Raw genomic sequence first — 21,285 nt, 5'->3', positions numbered from 1 at the left:
CCTAGCGGACGCCCGGGCCTCTCCCGGCCCTCTCCCGGCCCTCCCGCCCGCGCGCCCCGTCTGCGCTGGCTCGGGACTCCCGTCTTTGTTGCCCGGGCTTGTCTCTGACTCAAGAGCGTCGCCGGGCCGGGAGCCAGGTCACGTGCGTTAGTGACATCCTCTCGCAGGGCGGCCCCGGGGCATCCGCGCCACCGATTGGTGGGGCCGCCCTGGCGCGGCCCCGGGGCGGGGCGGGGTGGCTGGAGGGCGGGCCGGACGACGGGCGGAGCGGCCCATCAGCTGTTCTCAGCGCCACACAACAACAAAAGGACCAGGACGGGCCGGTGGCGGCGACCGGGGACAGCGAACCGAGGGCTGGAGCCGGTCCTGCGCCCCCTGTCCCGGGACCCGAAGCGAGGCGCAGCCCGGCCTGCCGCAGCTACCTCAGGGGCCCCGCGCCGCGCCGGTCCCCGCCGCGCCGGCGACCGCTTCCTGGACGCTCGTCCCCGCCGAGGCTCGGCCCACGTAAGTGCGAGCGGGCGGGCGGCCGCCGCGCTGCGGTCCGTCCCGAGGCTGGAATCGAACCGCGTGACTGCACACCTCCCGTGCCCTCCCCTCGCCCCCGCGGCCCGGCGGCGCAGCGAGGCTGGGGCGCGGAGCGGGCCGAACCCCGTGCGGGGCGGCGGTTGGGTGTTGGGGTTCCACCTCCTGCCCGGAGCAAGGCCTGTTTTCTTGGCCACGGCGGAACGTCCCCCCTTCCCTTCCTCCTCCTCACTCCTTCCCGTCCGCACTTGGCGGTTGGATGGGGCTGTCTGTCCGGGACCTGGCGGCGGAGCGTCCGTTTCGGTAGTTGCGCCTCTCCATCCACCCCGCCACCGACAGGGACGGACGCTCAGGGCGCCGCGCTGGGACCCGTGGCCCGAGGCGCCGGCCCCCCGCCACCTGCCCTTCTGTTTACCTAGCCCTCGTAGGCCCGCGGGTGCAGACCGACCCCTGCCTAAGTGCCGCCTGCCGGCGGCCTGGCCCGTGACCCCACCTGACCTCACACCGCCCTGGGCTTGCGCTGTGGAAAGAGGGCTTCGCTTTTTACCCTCCGAATTGGTCTAATCGGGCGCTTAGAGAGCGCTTCGTATGAGCCAAACGCTTTGAGACCTGTTGGTCTTCACGACACCAACGAAGCAGGCCTATCTTATTTATAGAAAATGGAGGCATAGAGATTCATTCAAGTCCACAAAGCCAATTGAAAAATGGTGTTTACTGTTTCAAAACTGCAGGTGAATTTTACTTGCAATTCTTGGCTTTTGTTGTATTTTCAGAGTACAGTCTCCCAATTCCAGTTGAGTGTCTATTTGCAACTCTTAAGGACTTGAGCATCTTCCCTCCCTTAAATAGCCCTTCCTGAAGTAAAGTAGCTTTGAGAAAAGGGAAGTGTGACGTTTTCATTGAAGAGACAAGTACCCAAAGATCCTGAATTCGAGTGCATGGTAATTATTTAAATAAATACGATTTAAAGTTAGATGTCGGAAAACCAGTGGGAAGTTTTGTGAGTTTAAATCTCAGCCTCTATAATTCTGGCAGCCTAATATTCAAAGGTTCCAGCCTGGAACCAGGAGCTACTAATTTCTGCACCCAAGGTCTCTTTTGTTTGTCTCATCCTATCATTTTTTCTTCTCTGCTCTGCTTTCTCATATATTTCTCTGGGAAATGCCCTGCTTTCCAATTTCAAGTTTAACAAGGATGAATTACTATTTACTGCTGTCTTTGTCTACTGTCTTCAGCCTTCAGGGCAGGCAGTGGTGGATCCAGACCCTAGTCTGTAAACTAGTTGAATAGACCTCGTAGAGGTGGAACAAGCAGAGACAAGCTTCTTGGCTTGGTTTTCCAGCTATTCCAAATTTATTTTAAATTACTTGAATCATCTTTTCGAAGTAGGGGGAGAGGATGACTACAAAAATAATTTGGAGCTCTTTTTCAGTGAAGATGTCTTGTTGAGCCACCTGATGTTCTAAAACTGTCTAGGAGCACAGCTGCACTCATCTAAGTGTGGTTTTGGTTGTAATTTTAAAATGTTGCTTTTTGGAGCCGCCTACTGGCAGCCAAAACTAACTGAAAGCTCCATTCTCTGAAGTTCACAAAACCAAAGTTGAGGCTGGCCTTGAGAGATCACATGTTAAGAAAGCAAAGAACTGGAATCTGAACTCTAGTACTTGTTCCACTTGTGACTTGGTCTGGCACTTTTTTTTGGGGGGGGGGCGTAGTCCTGGGGCTTAAACTCAGGACTTGCGCACTGTCCCTGAGCTTCTTTGGCTCAAGGCTAGAGCTCCACCAACTTGAACCACAGAGCCACTTCTAGCCTTTCTGTTTATGTGGTACTCAGGAATAGAACCCAGGGCTTCATGCATGCTAGGCAAGTACTCTACCACTAAGCCACATTCCCAGCCCTGCTCTGGCACTTTTAAAGCCAAGTTAATTTCTAAGCCTCAGTTTCCTCATCACAGGACAAATAAGTACCTCAATTCCCTGTCACATAAACATTCAGCAAATTGTAGCTCTAATTATTATATAGAAATAGACAGTTATAGATAAAAGTAGCTGAATGACGTGCTCAATTTCATAACTAGTTTGGAATGAACTTGGAGTTAATATTTGCTGAAAGCCTGTTATGTACTAGGCAATATTCCAAGTGGTACACATTGGCACTAAGCACAAGGTATTATGACTGACATTCCCTTGTTAAGAATGAGAAAACTGGAACACTGTGAAGTTACTAAATATCCTGGATCCTCCCAACTTTGCAGCAGCTGAGCTAACATTTCTAACAGAGCAGGCTACCTCCAGAGCCAGGCTTTAGGTATCATACCAGGCTGCCAGGTTATCTATCTCAAAAATAAGAAAATAAGACACACTGACAACTCCAAAGTCCTCAACTAGGCTACTCATTAAGTATGAAACTGGACTACTTTCTCTGCGCACAAAAGATGTCTACTCATAAATAATATGAAAAACAATCATAAATACACAAAATTATCCATCTACTAGGCTATGATTATGATAGAAACCAGTATACTAACCAGTATACTAACAGTGACTACCACAAGGCAATGGAATTACGACACAATTTGAGTCTCACCCTTGAAGGGGAAAGCTAAAGGAAGAGCTTGAGTTCCCTGAGTTTAAGCCCCAGTACAGGTACCAAAAAAAAGTGTTGAGGTTGCCATATTTTTAAGACAAGCAAGGACTGGGATAAAGCTGCCTTTAACCCTTACTTGGATCCAGGTACTGTTTTGTTGTTTTTTTTCTCTACCTGGATCCTGCTGGCCTGAAGCTGGTTCCAGCTTCCAGGTTACTGGAAAAACAGCAGCAATGCTGCCTCTCTAGCCTTCCTTGTCTATCTCTGCTAAATTTCAGGGCTATATCTGTACATTTGTCTTCTGAGGACTCACACTTTCTCTGGAACCTTCATTTGAGTTTCATCATTGTTTTATCATTTATTCATTGTAAATTGAATTCATTTATTCATTGTAAATTGTGTGGGAAGGACAGAATTCAGAGGCTCTGCTTTGCCTAAACAAAGCAGTAGCCCTAGTCCACCCCAGGGTTAAAAGGAGCAGTTACTACAGGGACAGCCTGTGGGTCATCAGTGGAATAGGTCATTAAAATTTTAGAAATTTTTCTAGTACAGCACTGTCCAATTAGTTTATATAGTGAACTGTGTGGGTATGTTTAAAAAAAAGATGAAGTTTATGTTTTTTGTAATCTGGTATGCCCAAAACTTATTAACATGTAATTGCTATAAAAATTATGAGATTTTTACTTTTTTCACTACTGAGTCTTTCATATACACGTGTATATATTTTCCACACATAATAACAGTTTGGATCCAAAAGTCTCATCAGAAATTATCAATTTGTATTTAGATGCTGTGAAGTTAGCAGCTGAAAAAGGAGTCACAAACTGTAATTTTTCTAGACATGGTTGAAAGATTTTGACAACTTAAATGGATGAAAATTAAGATTTCAGTGTTTTGATCACAGTAATCACATTTCATATGTTCTTTCACCTAATGTGCCTAGTGGCTGCTCCACTGAACAGTTGTAGTACACAGGAGAGGGGTGTGTTCAGAAACAACTTCTTGTCCTTAGTGACACCTCCAAAAAGCAGGCTAGGAACCAACCCCACTTCTTCATTGTGCTAGAAGAGCTGGAATTGTGGCTCAAGTAGTATAGTGCCTGCCTATTAAGTGCAGGGTCCTGAATTCAAGCCCCCAGTACTTCCCTCTCTGCCCCCCCCAAAAAAATTCATTGTGCTAGAGTGGGGATTTCCGTGAGGCAGTTCTACATGTCTGCTGATTTTTCTAACAGACTGAGGTACAAAAGGGCTAAATGGTATAATTGTATGAAAACCAAGTACATTCTCCTGCTGGTACTCCCTCCTCCAGGATTCCATTCTGTGTCCTTCCCTAGGGCCCAACAGGTGTATCATGTATGAAAACCAGCAGTAACTTAGGTGAGATGAAGAATGAGATCTTTCCCCTCCTCCCTTTACTGGGGCAGCTTTTGTACAATGCCCACCTGATACACCAGAAACTTGGAGGCAGCCTCTGACTTCAAGAAACTGAAAGAGGGCTGGGAAGGTGGCTCAGTGGTAGAGCGCTTGCCTTGCATGCTTAAGGCCCTGGGTTCCATTCCTCAGCACCACATAAGCAAAAAGAAAAAAGCCGGAAGTGGCGCTGTGGCTCAAGTGGTAGAGTGCTAGCCTTGAGCTGAAGAGCTGAGGGACAGCACCCAGGCTCAGAGTTCAGGCCCACGACTGGACACCCTCCCCCCAAAAAAGAAAGAAACTGAAAGAATATTCTTGTGCTGTCCCTTACTTCTTTTAGAGAAGCCTGTCTGGTGTCAGAGCTGTAGCCCCAAGGTACAGTCTGCATTTGAGAACTCAGCAGCTGTCACTGATTTGCCGTGGGTCAGGTGCCCTCACACAGCATCACAGGTGGACAAGGTGCATGGGCAGGATGAGCAAGGGGTCCCCCCCACAGGGTGTTATCTCCTCTTTACCACTCTTAAATCTTCCACTGTCCCTAGCTGCTTAGATCTTGAGGGCTAGATTCCAGTCCTGTTTTCTAGATTGGGGCTTTTTCTCTCAATCCAGTGGATACAGAATCACATTCAGGGCTGCCATCTACCCTGCAATTTAAGAGAAATGGGAAAATATTTTGTCTTTTTCCATCCTGGCTTATATCTCAAAAGCTTTCATTTACACCAGACTTTGTGACAAAGCCTAGAGAAATGATGGCAGAATATGTCAGGTAAGCCACACATCACTTTTAACTTTTTTTTTTTTGAACTCTGGGCTGGGGCTGGGGTGCTGTCCCTCAGCTTTTCAGCTCACGGCTAGTGCTCCGCCACTTGAGTCATAATGCCACTTCTGGTTTTCTGAGTGGTTTACTGGAAGTATTAGTCTCACGGACTTCCCTGCCTGGGCTGGCTTTGAACTGCAATCCTCAGATCTCAGCCTCCTGAGGAGCTAGGATTACAGGCACAAGCCACTGGTGCAGGGCTACTTCTAACATTTTTCAGTATGAAAAAGAGCTGAATTTGAGTTCTTTACTAACAGAGTAAGGCACAGGTCTGTAGTAGGGCTCCAACCTTCATGATTTGACCATGTTACTATTATGAGTGTTCAGAAAGACTTGTTATGCAAGTGATACTTCCTGTTTACCCACTTTTAATAATTAATGACTAAAGATGATGAATTAGGACCATAGTGTCCTAATGTCATTTGAAATGTTTAACTTCTAGTAATGTGCCAAACAATTGTGGCAGTCCAGTTTACACACAAGGCATTATTTGGACATCTCAAACCACTTTTACAGCTGAAGATTATTATTTTGGAAGTGAACTGTCAAGGGAGGCACAAATGGAGAGACAGAGTGAACAAATGCAACAGTGGTACTCATTGTACACTATTTTGAAAATGAACTATACAAGTTGTGGGTGGAGATGGGAGGGAAAAACTGGGAGAGTGTGAGGGAAGGGGTGATATTGTCCAAAAAGAAATGTACTCATTACCTGACTTAGGTAACTGTAACCCCTCTATACAATCACCCTTATAATAACAATAAAAAGATGAATTGTCAAAAGCCTGAAGTTAGGGATTCAAGGCTGATGCTTCTATCACCCTCATGTGGTAACTCCCAAGTCTGTGCCCCCAAGGGCACACTCTTGAACTCCAAATACTTTGTCTCCCACTAGACATCTCCAGCCACAGATTTCCTAAGTTCATCATGCCAGCAATATCCAACCTATACTTCTGCAGAATTCCTAGTCCCCTAAATGGTCCTATCATTACCAGACCAGACCAGAAACTTACCCTAGACCACCTTTTAACCTTTAAAAAAAAATAGTCTTGCTTTGTATACCAAGCTGGTCTTTAATCACAATTCTCTTACCTCAGCTTTCCAAGTGTTGGAATTCCATGTGCCACCATGTCTGGCTTTCTCACTTTAAGTTCTGCCTTACAAGGTCCTACAGGATCGGTCCCTGCTTGGCACTAGTCTGTTCTTGTGCCTCACTGTCTGTATCTTGAGCCACATCCTCAATCTTCTGCAGGTTTCCGTAGCATAGTGTTCCATCTCCCCTTCCCCCATTCCTGATCTTTTCAGCCATTCGAGGTATACCCAGGAAGTTCTGAGTACTGCTCATTACCCTTTCTACCCTGTGTTCACTGCCCCCCAAGTAGTTTCACTTTAGAGGGATTTGTTCACTGCTTTGTCTACTGTGCTCAGCACTCCAACTGATTTCATAATCAGCGCTCAGTATTTGTAGAATGACAGTTGACCTGGACTAGGAACTCTGTGTCAATTATCTTGTGAAGCATGCAATGCTTGTTATCTCATTTACCAAGACTAGAATCAGGGATACTTGTAAGAGATGGTTTCAAGAAAGTCCCAGGAGACAACAGGCTACAGCACTTGGTGGCAGTCTGAATGAGAGGCTAAGCAAGGAGCATGGGACTAATAGGAGTGGCAAAACAGTCAGTGTAACTGCTAGGTGTTCACCTTTAACTTTGGGTTTCTGCTGCTAAATGAGAAGAGGCTAGAGGGCATTGTATATTAGTACTTTCATGGGTAAAAATTCAAAGTTCTTGGTAGGTGTTCAGTTTGAGATGCTGTCAGGTAGCCAGGCAGAAACGGATAAATCTGGCACTGTGGTAAGATCCAACAAGCAGGAGTTCCTCATTTAGAACTCACCAGAATTCCTTGAGGTAGGGACCTTTACCAGTATAAGCCAAGGTATTTCCTAAATCTTAAGTCTGTGAAGAACCAGGATTTGAACACCAGAAAACATACTGATTCCACTACTCACTACACTCTTCTGGTTGCTACCTTGGCTCAGTTTTCTAAAGGGAGATTTCTCCACATCAGTGCTAAGAATTGTTTTGAAGACCAAAGTATGCTGTGCTTATACATTTCAAATGAAATTAGTCATATACATAAGCCACAAAACAAACTAGGTTCAGTGGTTTATAACCATAATCCTAGACACTTGGGAAATATCCCAAACAAAAAGTGAGACATCATCTCAAAACCTGGGTACAGTAGTATATACCTGCCTTCCCAGCTACTCAGGAGAAGCATAAGCTAGACAATCTTGATTCAGGCCAACCTGGGGGAAAAGTGAGACCCTGGTAGAAAAATAATAAAAAACCAAATGCATGGCTCAGAGCACTTGTCTTTCAAGTGAAGAACCCCAAGTTCAAATCCTTGTTGCTCCTCTCCCCACAAAAAAAGAAGGAAAATCAAACCAGAGAAGATGGTGGTGCTAGGCACTACTACTAGGATTATGTGAAGACTTCTGGGCAGATGAACATCCTATAGCAAGACACTTAAAGTGTAGCTTTGTGACTCTACAGAAAAAGGGTACTGTAGTTTGAAATACAGCATTCAAATTAATCTCTTATAAAAGTACAGATGTAAAAAAAAACTCTTATTTACTAACACCATCATATTTGAAGTTTTATATGTATCCCAGGGTGGCCTCAAACTCACAATCCCGCTGCTTGAGCATCCTGAGATTACAGGTATACTACCACATCAAGCAAGCTTTAGGATAATTACAGGTTACATTTGAGTACTTAGTTCATGATAGTTTGTAAATAAAAGATGTTGCATGTCTTGTTGACTCCTGTAGTTAGAAAAGAAATGGAGAATGTAGATTAGAACATGTGCTTTCTGTGTGTGTGTGATATGTATGTGTAAGTACAAACCAGGTTGAAATGTTTCTTTTCTGTTTTATTTTAGGGATGACTGTTCTTGCATCTCACAGTGAATAACTACCCTGTGCACTTTAATCTCCTGTCCATGCCATCAGGTCAACTGACAGGATTTTGAAATCTCAGCTATAAAGATATCCAGCCAAAGTCTCAGTCTTGCCTTAACAATGTTCCAGAGACTGAACAAAATGTTTGTGGGTGATGTCAATACTTCTTCCAACCAAGAACCAGAATTCAGTGAGAAAGAAGATGATGAGTGGATTCTTGTTGACTTCATAGGTAAGGTATTCTAAATAGTTGATCTTCATGATAAAGATGGATACTCTTGTTCGTCATTTTTTTCTTTTCTTTTTTTTGGTCGGTCCTGGGGCCTGAACTTAGCCTGAGCACTGTCCCTCAGCTCTTCAGCTCAAGACTAGTGCCCTACCACTTGAGCCACAGTGCTACTTCCAACCTTTTTCTGCTTATGTGGTGCTGAGGAATCGAACCCAGGGCCTCATGCTTGCAAGGCAAGCACTCTACCACTGAGCCACATTCCCAGCCCCCTGTCATTTTTTCCTAAGTAAAGCAATAACTAAATATTTTAAAGTCTTAAAAATAATCAGAATTTATCATAAAAAGCACACTCAGGAAACATTTACCATCAGTCAGTGAAACTGATTGATGTCAGACTTCCCAGTTTTATCACTTGTACAACCTGATCCAATCAGAGGCACTTTAGTAGGAAACCCTTACACTAGGTCAAGCAGTATCCCTCATTGCTCATTTCATGTTTATTTAGGAGTGTAGAAATCCTAAAGCTATTCTTTCAAAGCCAACGGGATCTACTAGACATATGCATGTATGTGCGCACACATGCACTCACATGCCCTCCCCAAACACGGTGTTACTAAATTATATCATCACTGAGTGAATATACATGGTTTTATTTTTTAGCTAAATTGAGGAATGTGGTCAATGTCTAATAATATTGTCTCTCCTTTTCTGTGCTGTGAATTTGATGGGTGATTCTACCATGACCATCAATATGATTATCATCTTCCCATGGAACATTCAACAACATACATGGATGTGATATGGATGGCAATCTGTAGACACTTGCACTGACTTCTCAGCAGAGGATGAGGAGGAAGAAGACATAAGTGAAGCATCCCCTACAGAAGATCATTCTTCAGTCTTCTCCTGTTTACCTGCATCTCTGGAGTGCTTGGCTGATACGAGTGATTCCTGCTTCCTCCAGTTTGAGTCCTGTCCAATGGAAGAGAGCTGGTTTATCACCCCTCCCCCATGTTTTACTGCAGGTGGATTAACCACTATCAAGGTGGAAACGAGTCCTATGGAAAACCTTCTCATTGAACATCCCAGCATGTCTGTCTATGCTGTGCATAACTCCTGCCCTGGTCTCAGTGAGGCCAGCTGTGGGACTGATGAATTTCAGAACACAAGTAGTCCCAGGTATGTGAACAGTATTTTACTCTCTCCATAGACAATATTTAGTTAAGCATGTTTGTTTATTTCTACTACAGTTCACAACTAAAGTTTTTGAAGATGGAAAAGTAATTTTGTTAGAGATTTACAAAAGCATGTACATAGGTGATCAATAGTATAAAAAATCTGTCCAGGAGTGGGGGTAGTGGCCTATGTGTGTAATCACAGCAGCTAGGAAGCTAACTAGTTTCAACAGCAAATGGGTAGAGGACCTGGTAAATTCAGGAGAAGTTACTAGTCAGTGACTGATGTGTTCCAGTCAAACTTACATTCTGTGACCTTTAACAAGAGAATGTATCCAGGAAAAACATATGAGATTTCACCTGTCTACTAAAATTAAGTCTCAAAATCATCTTAATTAGCTTAGAAACCAGCTAGTCCACCATGCACTTAAGAGAAATGCTCTCAGTGATGTTAAAACACTACATGAGTATTGGCACTGACTCATTCCCTCTTTTAGGTCAAGGGCCTGAATGGATTGGATCCTTTGGAGCAGTTCAAATATTCCTACTGTCATTCAAAGGGTTCTTTTTAGATTGTGCAGGATCTGACTCCACTAAGTAGACCATGCACAGCTTCTATTTCCTATTTGCCAAATATACACAAAGGCCAGGCAGCTCTTTCACTCAACCAGTTTGCCATACACTCAAGTTTGAATATTGTAAGTGATCTTTTACAAAGCTAAGCATATTTTACTAAAATATGCTCATATATAGTTATCTGATACTATATATACACTGGATAAGATATGTGATAGAGAATGGCACTTTATTCAACTCCAAAATTTTGCCAAGAGCTCAAGTAGAATATTATATTTCGGAGGTGGCATTGATTTATTTTATATTTACTTTAAATAATCTTAAATCTTCCCTCCTGAATCTGAGGAATCCACTCAAGAATTTAGCATGATCAATGGTCACTTTAAGCTTAAAGGTATTTGCATATTTACAGTGTTTACATGTATAGGTGTAACTAGCTGCATTGCAAAATAATGTATTAGCATAGAAACACTTCACATACATTGCAGAAAGTGTAAATATGTAAACTTTAAAACTTTGAGATGACCTAGAGATCCTAATTATCTTCCAGATTATTTTTGTTTTCTGTATGTACACACACACACACACACACACACACACTCTAACACACTTTTGATGCAAATGGAATCATGCTGTAGGTGCTGTTTTATAACTTGCTTGCTTGGGCAGTGATCACCCACCGTTTGTTTTTTTTTTGGGTCCAGTCGCGGGGCCTGAACTCTGGGCCTGGGTGCTGTCCCTCAGCGCTTCAGCTCAAGGCGAGCGCTCTACCACTTGAACCACAGCGCCACTTCCAGCTTTTTGCTTATGTGGTGCTGAGGAATTGAACCCAGGGCCTCAGGCATGCAAGGCAAGGGCTCTACCACTGAGCCACCTTCCCAGCCCCTCACCCACCGTTTTGCTTCAACAAATATTTACTACCCAAATCATACTCAGTCCTAAGACAGTCTAGAATATTTAATCAAGCCAGCACATCCAATCTAGGACTGTGAACTTCATTTAGCTGTATTTTTTTGATGCAGTGAAAAACTATCTTGGCTGGTTGAAGATCAGGACTGTGATCAGAAGGATTGAAGTTTTACCCAAGCAAAAAGGTGGAAAGATCCTATTTCCAATAAAAAGCTGCACACGGTAGTGTGCACCTGTCATCCTAGATATGTGGAAAGTGTAAATAGGATTATGATCTGAGCTGGCCTGGACTAAAAATGATACCTTATTAGAAAAATAAAAGCAAAAAGGGCTGGAGATGTGCCTCAAGTGATAAAGCACCTACTTAGCAAGGGCCAAGCCCTGAATTCAAACTCCAGTGTGGGGATAAAGGAAGTCATATTTTGTATCCAGTTTGTTTTGCATTCATTTATTGTAAATATCACCTATATGAGAGTTAAACAATAGGTATTTTTCCATATGTAAATCATTAAAATAATACATGTAACTTTTTGAATTATTTCAGTACATAGGATAATACTAATTATTGTAGATTTATAATAGTAATCAAAGAGTTTTTTTTCAACATCTTTATTTTTGGGTTTGAAAACTCTTCTTACAAGAAAGATCCACTAGAGCTGAGTATGATGGCACTCAACTATAACCCGAGTACTGGTAAAGCTGAGACAGAAAGGTTGAAAGTTTTGAGGCCAGCATAAGCAGTATCAAGAGACTCTATCTCAAAGTAAATGGCAACTTAGCTATAACCTGTCTTAGTAAAAACAAGAAAGTGCTGAGAATATAGCTCAGTAATAGAGCCCTTGCTTAACATACATGAGACTCTGGGTTTAATCTCTAATAACATACACACATACACACACGAATCAGGTGTTACCAAATTAGGAGGCTAGTTACATAGTAAACATCTGTTTTCTGAACAAGCAATAAAACATGTCTTTCAACAGTTATATTGCTTCCATTCTATCTAACCTCAGGTATATTATAATAAGCCCTATAAAAGTAAGATGCTTCATAATTGGAATGGGCTTCATATGGCATTTATTGCATTTTAGCATTTATAAATATTTATAAATATTTGTGAGTTTATGAGCTGTCATCATCTTAAGTAACATGTGTCATTAATGACCCATAGCAAATCAGTTTTAATGAAGTTGACCCACATCCTAACAGTAAAATTAAAATAGCTTTTTAAATCTTACTAGTAATTTAATAGTTCACCGTTTAACATTTGTAGGGCCAGAAAAACCTGCTTATAAGACTCACGGGCACAGAGTAAGTATATCCACTTTGAGACTGTGTGATCTATGTTATTAGTCTGTAAAGGGAGGCTAGGAACTCAGATGGCAGGCTTTAAAAACATCTTCATACTAACTCCTTTCTATTTCTTCCTTCCTTCCTTTCTTTTTGTTGGTCGTGGGGCTTGAACTCTGGGCCTGGGCACTCAGATCAAGGCAAGTGAGTGCTCTACCACTTGAGCTACAGTGCCACTTCTGTGTTTTCTGGTGGTTAACTGAAGAGTCTGATGGACATTCCTGCCCAGTCTGGCTTTGAACCGTGATCCTCAGAGCTCAGCCTCCTGAATAGCTAGGATCGAAGGAGTGAGCCACCAGCACTCAGCTCTATTTCTTTCTTTGCTCTTTTTGTTGTTATTTTTGGAGATGGTGGAGACTGAACCAAGGGATTTGGGCATGCTAGGCATATGCTCACGGAACTGTACTCCCAGATCTCCATTAATTTCAAATAGATAGATGGATAGGATAGATTGTAAAGAATGATATAGTAGTATTTTCAAATGATTTCAGACAGAATATGAAAATACATAAACTGGGCACTGGTGGCTCACACCTATAATCATAGCTATTCTGGAGGCTGAGATCTGAGGATCAAGGTTCAAAGCCAGCCCAGGCAGCAAATTCTGTGACACTTGTGTCTTCAATTAAGCACCAGAAAAACAGAAATGGAGCTGTGGTTCAAGTGGTAGAACACTAGCCTTGAGCTAAAAAGTTTACACACATTGCCCAGGCCATCCCTGAGTTCTAGCCCTAGGACACACACACACACACACACACACACACACGCACACGCACACACGCACACACACACGCACACACACGCACGAGTTCTAGCCCTAGGACCAACACACACACACACACACACGAGTTCTAGCCCTAGGACCAACACACACACACACACACACACATTAACTGCCAGTCTAGTGTACGTAACACCTAAGTCTTAAAACTTGGGCTGTCAATGTAGATCAATGGTAGAACACCTGTCCAGCACTGAAACAAAAATCTTAGTGCTCTTTATGTTATGTGTTGATAGCTTAGATCAACCCTACTAGTTATTTAATATAGAGAACAAACAGTAATCTTGCATCTGTAGCCATGTTTTAAGATTACATGTTCCTTAAGGGTAAATTTTTTTGTACAATTGTGCAAATTGTACAAGTGCCATTCCAAAATGTGCTTTGTTGTGATATAAGTAAAAACATAAGAGTTGTCTTCTAAAATAAGCAGAGAATTTTCCTTATGTAGTATTTCTATGAAATGCAGATTTAAAACATGTTTCCTTGCCGGGCGCTGGTGGCTCACGCCTGTAATCCTAGCTACTCAGGAGGCTGAGATCTGAGGATCACGGTTCAAAGCCAGCCCGGGCAGGAGAGACCGTGAGACTCCTATCTCCAATAAACCACCAGAAAACCGGAAGTGGCGCTGTAGCTCAAGTGGTAGAGTGCTCGCCTTGAGCTGAAGAGCTGAGGGACAGCGCCCAGGCCCAGAGTTCAAGCCCCACGACCGACAAAAAAAAAAAAAAAAAAAAAAAAAAACATGTTTCCTAGAACATTTTACTTTTGGAATTCATCTGTGAAGATGTTATTGGTGCAATGCTTTGTGATCAGTAAAATTTGAAATGAAAATATTTTCCTTTTAAGATGATGAGAACGAAAATAGGTATTGCAAAACAGTTGGCAAAATACTGATATCCAATTGATGTTAGTTCCCTCCCAGAAAAGCTTTCTTAAATTCACTCTTAGGTTTAAAGCATATTATATATTAGCATATAGTCTACTTAGCCATATGTGGACTATATGACGTTTCTACTAAAAGTTGGCTTCTCAGCTGGGTGTGGTGGCGCATACCTGTAATGCCAGCACTCAGGCTAGAAAGAGGATCACCAGTTTGAGGCCAGTATGAGCTACACAGCATGACATGTTCTCTCTCTCTCTCTCTCTCTCTCTCTCTCTCTCTCTCCCTCTCTTTCCCCTCTCCCCCCCCCCCCAATCTCTCTGTCACACACACACACATACACACAAGACTGGTTTTTCCTCCGCACTGTCACAAAATATAGATTTGTCTGTCAGTCATGAGATACTAAGCTCCCATCCAACAATAAACAAATGAGCATTGCAAATGAATTGCTAAGTAACATCTAAGTTTCATAATATACTTTGTTCTTTAACACTTTGTTCTTTTCTGTTTCAGAGTAGAAACCCAAAGTGAAATGGGGCAGCACCTTCACTGCTATGTTACAGCTCTTGCTGCTCATGCAACTTTTCTAGAACAACCCAAGAGCTTTCGCCCTTCCCAGTGGATAAAAGAACATAGTGAAAGACAGTCTCTAAACAGAAATAGCCTTCGTCGCCAAAATCTTACCAGGGATTGCTACTCTCGGCAAGTCAAGCACAATGGCTGGGTGGTTCATCAGCCCTGCCCACGTCAGTACAATTACTAAGAATTTCAAGTTTTGCTAGTTGGTTTCATTTCGTTTGTGCATATATTTGTGACTGTATGTGTATGTACAATGAAAATGCTGTCTTTTAACAGCCAGTTGATGACCAATCACATAGTTTGTCAGTGTGTTATACGCTATCTTAAAAATCAGATTTCTACGCTGTGTATCACATAATGCCTTGCTCCTAACATTTACTTCTTTGTAGATTTTTTGCAGAATATTTTTGGAAACATATCAGTACAGTTGCAGTGTTTGGGGATGTCTTTAACTCTATTAAGGTGTATATGAGTTAGTCAGAATATTCAAGACATATCTTCCCCAAGTACAAGACTAGGCATCTTTCAGTTTCACTTTATTTTGTATTACTTAATCAATCTTTTGAGTAAGCAAAAATTTATTCTCAGGGTCAGCCATACACTTTATTGACCAGTACTTGATAATCTTTTCTGTATATAACGAGTACATTTTTACACACTAACATGAGCATTAACAGGTGATAGTTGCCATTGGATATAATGGAATTATGGCTGGACTTGCCTTTGAAAGAAAACTTGATATATTTTTGTATGTATAATTTTTTTCCAGATTAGTCTTAACAGTTCATTGTGTAATTCAGGTACATTTTATAGTGAATAGTGCATTCAGTAAATCTGATGTGACTCTGTGATGTGGTACTACAGGTGTATGGTTAAAAGCACTTGTCTCATGCCAAGGAAAGAAATTAGACCTGTGAAATTACATTGGGAAAAAAATCTATGTAAGTAACTCATTAGTCCAGTATTTTCTGGATTCTTTCCTGCCAGCTCCACTTACTCCCCATTTCATATCACCTGTAAATTCAGAAGTATTTATCCAGGCACTTTGGAGTGTCTTTATATTTGTCCACCCAGGAGAAAAGAGATAAAAACAGTGAAAAATACTCTGTCTTGCCAAGGGGATAAGTAAGGGTGGGAGGGGGGATTTCTGGTTATATCTATTCATTGTACCTAAGTGAAGTAACAGATTGGTTTTCTTGAGTTTTCATTTGTTTTAACTTCAGGCAAAATCTGAAGTAACATATTGATTTCCTTGAGTTTTCATTTTGTTTTAATTTCAGGCAAAATCTTTTAACCACTTTGGCCCCTGTTTCCTCCAGAACAGGGGTGTAATTACATTCACCTCCCTCCCATTTGTGAGGATTGTATACTGATTGGAAATGGCTAACCAGAACTGAACCTTGCATCATCTTCCAAAGGCCTTTCTACTGAATCTAGTTGGGGGGTGGGAGTGGGAGGAGGGGGTGGGGCAGCTTTTGTGCCCCAATTGTTCTTCAGTGTTGGTGCTAATGAGGCCAGGGTGCAGGGTTCAACTCTCATGTAGGCCAGTTAATTAGACACAGAGGGAAATCTATGCTCTTACCTCTCTAGCCACTCACTTCACTTTTTGGCAGTTGTGATGGGTTTGCTGAGCCATCCCTACTCAATATTCTTGGAACCTAACCACATTTACAGTTCAAAGTACATTCTACTGACAGAACAGTAGCAATGCCTGCATAATCATACACTTTATGTCCTCATGTCCTCTATATTCCAAACTCAATGAGCACATGTCTATGAAAAAATGTTTTCAAGAAAAAAGTAGCAGGTAGTTGTGTGAAGTATTATATTTTTCAGTACCTGCAGCAGCTTGATACAGGGAGCCCTGGCAGATTTTCAGGAATGAGCTGTGCTCTTTTCTGACTAGACTAGGGCATTTATAGAGTTGGAAGAGGTCAAGTGTGTAGTTAGATGGTGGTTGTTCTTCCACTGGCTATAATGAAGTGCCAGGATGTCCCTTTAGAACAAGTATCTAGATCCCTTTTCTTTCCTTATCCTCTGCTTCCATATAGACTTTCCCTTTTATTTATTTGTTTTCCTATTAGGGGCCAACTCTAAAGTTTTGTCAAAGTTATTGTTATTTGTGTTTACCAGAGTTGGGAGATAAGGTAGTTTTCATGAAGGTGTGTATGTTTTATACCATGCCTGTTCTAGGGCCATATGTTGGTAACTTGACAATAGACCAGTGAAATGTGGTTTAGATTAAGCCTCTGAGTACAGGGGGCCTCTTTCTTACATTACTTGCAAGTTGCTGGTAACCTTATAAGTTAGAGGTTCAGCCATGAGAATAGATTTGTATATAAAAGTTAAAATGTTTTTTCTTTATGGGTTTTTTAACTACTATTTTTCAGGTTTCTTGGTAGCTTAAACACATTTACATCTCTATCAGTTATTGACTTTTTTTTTTGCATTACCTAAGCCTAGTTTTTTTTTATGCTTTGTTTCTAGAAAACAAAAAAATTCAATCATAGGGATTTTTTTTTTAAGGAATGAGATTACCATACCACCTGTGTTGACACACTGTGGTTTCTGTGTCATTACTAACTAAAGTTTCTGTTTAAAACTGGCACATATAAGAATTGAAGAAAATGGTTACATAATTCAGTTGAAGTTTTTGATCATTAGATATTTGTTAGGAATCTACTGTAAGACCAATAATAACTAAAAAAATGCTGATCTGTTACCTGTTTCCTGGAAGATGGCCAAAATGCATTTTGTGAGTTGACTATTTTTATTATTTTAAGTATCAGTGGTTTACAATGTGCTTTGCAGTGCATATTACATAAAAATTCAACCAGTAAGAAATAAGCTCCCTTTGAAATTTAGTAGCACTCTTTTTTCCTAAAATGACATGGACTGTTACTTAGAAAAAGTCTAGAAAATATAGTGTGCATAAGCAGCACTTCATAAATGAGCTCCTAAGCTTTTGCAGTTCACCACATTGCTCAGAGTTTTAGATTTTTGTTAACAAACATTTTATAATGTATGACCCATGCTTATTACTTTTTCTTCCTCAGCTCATTGATCTTGTTCTGCACTGCAATCTGAAATTTAGCCATCCGTTATTTATCATTTGTAGCAATGCATTTGTATGGCTGGAGGAGGGGGTTACAAAAGACCCAGAATAATTTCATTTTTGACTTTCCATGCAGGGAACTTTTTCTAAAACATAAATTTCCTGTGTATTTTTCCAGTTCCCATACAAACTGTTCCTGTTTACACACCCTTTCTGTTTTCAATTCTTTATTGCTAGCCAGAAGATAGTTTACTTAAAACTTGAGAGGGCCGTTCAGCAACGCCTATTGATTTTGCTTCTGAACTCTGTACAGTACACTGGTTTGTAATCTTTGTGTTAAAATATGAATTTCTTTACTATTTTTCTTCCTTAAGTAAATATATTGCCTTTATATACTCTTAAGAAAAAAAAGGGCACGGAAGGGTATGTATCTTCATTATCCTCTTTTTCTTTGAGTTGGAAACAATACAGAAAAATGAAGGACTCCAACTAGAAGACAAGACATTTAAATTTAATACATTAGTAGGAAAAGGTTCCAACCATTAGTTTTGCTTTTGAATTAGTTAAAAGACTGCTCCTTTTACTGGGAGATACTAGTATATGTTCATAATACTCCCTGGAAGTGAGCTTTTCTCTTCTAAGATCTATAAACATGTCTCACTCTTAAAGTTGGACTTATAGATGGTTTCACTGACATCAGCCATGCAATGTATTATAAATAACATCCCTACCTACTTTTTTTAATGCTTACGTGTTTATATAAATGCTTTACTTAGAGAAGTCTATATAATAAAATGGTTTTGGCCTTGCCATGTACCGATTTCACTTGAAATTTGCCACCAGTTTACTGGTTTAGGTGGAGGAAGGCACCAGAAAGCATACAGATAAGAGTATCTTCTTTTTGCAACAGTATGCTTCATGTGGGAGAAGTTACTATTCTGAAGAAGGCAGCTTAAGTGGATAATGTTCTGTGTATCATTGAGAATTTTCTTTGTGACATTTAAAAATGTTTATAGTTGTCACCCAGTTTTGCTTGTGTTTGCCTGAAGTTTTAGTATTTGTTTTGTAGGTGGACTTGTGTAAAAACCAAACCAGTATTTGGGATGGTTAGATGTTTGTATTTTCAGGCCTCGGTGTGTCAGTGGTTTTGTTTCCTTTCTGGTTGTGTTTTCTTCCAGAGGTTTTAACTTCAATCAATAATTGTGTTAAGAAGTGGCTTTATTTTTTCCTTAAGTAAAATTGTGAACATATTTCCTTTTCAAGGGCAAGGTATATGTTATGGTAACAGAAGAGTATTGTAGATGTACTATGTGCCTTCTTAATGTGTTTCTGGACACAATTTTTCATCAACTTGAAAACTCAAAAGGGACATTTGGTTAGGTTATATACTGTACATCAATCTATGCATAAATGGCAGCTTGTTTTCTTGAGCCACTGTCTATAATTTTTTTCTGTTTTTAGAAAAAATTTTATACTTATTGGTTTAGGTAAGTTTTATACAGAGTGAACAATACAGCACTTTGCCAAAAATAAGTGTAGCATTGCTTAAACATTGTGTATCAACACCAGTTCTTTGTTATGGGGTCAGTGGTACATTTGCACTGCCTGGAGTTACAAGTTTTTAATCCTGTCAGTAAATAAAATGTCCTTTAACTTCACATATGTCCGATTCTTTTGTCTTTATAATCATTATTCTTGAAAATGGGTATAATTTATTTTAAAATATTTGCTGTTGGCTGGAATGTGACTTAGTGGTAGAGTGCTTACCTAGCATGCATGAAGCCCTGGGTTTGATTCCTCAGTACCATAAACAGAAAAAGCCAAAAGCAGTGGTGTGGCTCAAGTGGTAGAGTGCTAGTTTTCAGCAAAAGAAGCTCAAGGACAGTGCTCAGGCCCTCAATTCAAGCCCCAGGACTGGCAGGCAGGCACACACACACACTCGCTCACTCACTGTTTAGTTTTGCTAATGTGAAAGATATACTTAATAATGTACTTTAAATACTTCATTTTAAAAAGCCTGTAAAACAAGGCATGGCAGTCTACCTGTGGCCCCCAGTATTTGGGAACCTGAGTAAGGAAGATCTCCAGTTCAAGATCAGTCTGGTCTGGAGATACCTATCTCAACTACTGTTGAGAAAAAAAATAAAAAAATAAAAAAATAAAAAATAAAAATAAAAATAAAAAAAACTGTGTGAAATTAGTAAGGGTCTGGGGTTTGCCATTCTGTCTCATATAAAATGAGTAACCATTTGAAAAAAAGGAACTTAAGGGCATTTCCCTGATCAGTATCATTACCCCATCCAATCTTTTTTTTGGTGGGGGGGATGGTATACTAGAGTTTAAATTTAGGACCTCACACTTGCTAGGCAGGTGCTCTGTTACTTTAGCCAAGCTATTTTAAATGAATACAGAATTTAACAGTTTCTAAGTCTTTTTAAAGGTAGTTTGGTGAGTTCTCAATGAATTTCCTGCCATATAAATAAAGACACAATCTTTTTTTTGTCGGTTATGGGGTTTGAACTCAGGACCTGGGCACTGTCCCTGAGCTTCTTTTGCTCAAGACTAGCACTCTACCACTTGAGCCACAGCGCTACCTCCAGCTTTTTCTGTGTATGTGGTATTGAGGAATCAAACCTAGGGCTTCATGCATGCTAGGCAAGTACTCTACCACTAAGCCACATTCCTAGCCCTAAAGACACAATCTTATAACAACACTTTAGGACAATAGGCCTTCCTCAATGCCAATAATGCCTGCTATTGTGGAGATATGGTTTGAACTGGCCAATGTAGGATATTTGAACAGGAAACCTCCAGAGTAACTCTGTGGCCTATCAAACAGATTTTTTGGGGGCAGTCCTGGGGCTTGAACTCAGGGCCTGGGCACTGTCCTTGAGTTGTTGTCTACTATATGAGCCACAGCCCCATTTTACAGCTTTTTACTGCTTAATGGAGGTAAGAATCTCACAACTTTCCTGCCTGGGCTGGCAGGAAACCTCAATCCTCAAATCTCAGCCTTCTGCATAACTAGAATTACCAGGTGAGAGTTGCCAATACCCAGTACAGGGCAGATTTTTGCTATCTCTTGAGTCTGTAACCAGAAATAAAAAACACTGAGTCAGGTATAAGGAGGAGTCTTTCTTTCTTTCTTTTTTTTGGGGGGTCCAGTCGTGGGGCCTGAACTCTGGGCCTGGGTGCTGTCCCTCAGCTCTTCAGCTCAAGGCTAGCGCTCTACCACTTGAGCCCCAGCGCCACTTCCGGCTTTTTTTTTTTTTTTACTTATGTGGTGCTGAGGAATCGAACCCAGGGACTAGAGCATGTAAGGCAAGAGCTCTACCACTGATCCACCTTCTCAGCCCAAGGAGGAGTCTTTCTAATCTGCCTGCTCTGCTCACTTCCAACTTCAACTGATCTGAAGATAGGACTTGTTTCCACATTTGAACTGCCTAAGAACTGT

General features: G+C 41.3%; 1 protein-coding gene across 4 annotated transcripts; it reads left to right on the top strand.

Annotated features, from left to right (window-relative positions):
- Positions 1 to 259: 259 nt before the first annotated feature.
- Tp53inp1 (tumor protein p53 inducible nuclear protein 1) lies at positions 260 to 19,489 on the top strand. Of its 4 annotated transcripts, XM_069991096.1 has the most exons (6): positions 260 to 504; positions 1,296 to 1,463; positions 8,279 to 8,529; positions 9,345 to 9,705; positions 12,460 to 12,497; positions 14,711 to 14,798. In XM_069991096.1, exons 3-5 carry the CDS (start codon positions 8,418 to 8,420, stop codon positions 12,479 to 12,481), a joined length of 495 nt encoding a protein of 164 aa, XP_069847197.1. In that variant the 5' UTR covers positions 260 to 504; positions 1,296 to 1,463; positions 8,279 to 8,417; the 3' UTR covers positions 12,482 to 12,497; positions 14,711 to 14,798. The 4 variants fall into 4 exon arrangements, with proteins under 4 accessions (XP_069847197.1, XP_069847196.1, XP_069847194.1 ...); XM_069991095.1 differs by lacking the exon at positions 12,460 to 12,497 and having other exon boundaries at positions 8,349 to 8,529; positions 14,711 to 19,489; XM_069991093.1 differs by lacking the exon at positions 12,460 to 12,497 and having other exon boundaries at positions 14,711 to 19,489.
- Positions 19,490 to 21,285: the final 1,796 nt, after the last annotated feature.

This window comes from Dipodomys merriami, unplaced genomic scaffold, assembly GCF_024711535.1.
Source record: "Dipodomys merriami isolate MVZ:Mamm:240054 unplaced genomic scaffold, mDipMer1.0.p SCAF_4, whole genome shotgun sequence".
NCBI classification, from domain to species: Eukaryota; Metazoa; Chordata; class Mammalia; order Rodentia; family Heteromyidae; genus Dipodomys; species Dipodomys merriami.
The sequence above is the reverse complement of the archived record's forward strand: the minus strand, read 5'-3'. Positions and strand labels throughout refer to the sequence as shown.

Coding starts and splice junctions, on each gene's coding strand:
- Tp53inp1 (XM_069991094.1), top strand. CDS start 8,418: ATGTTCCAGAGACTGAACAAAATGTTTGTGGGTGATGTCAATACTTCT. Junction 8,530..9,344: donor GATTCTTGTTGACTTCATAG/GTAAGGTATTCT, acceptor GGCAATCTGTAG/ACACTTGCACTGACTTCTCA. Junction 9,706..14,710: donor CAGAACACAAGTAGTCCCAG/GTATGTGAACAG, acceptor TTTCTGTTTCAG/AGTAGAAACCCAAAGTGAAA.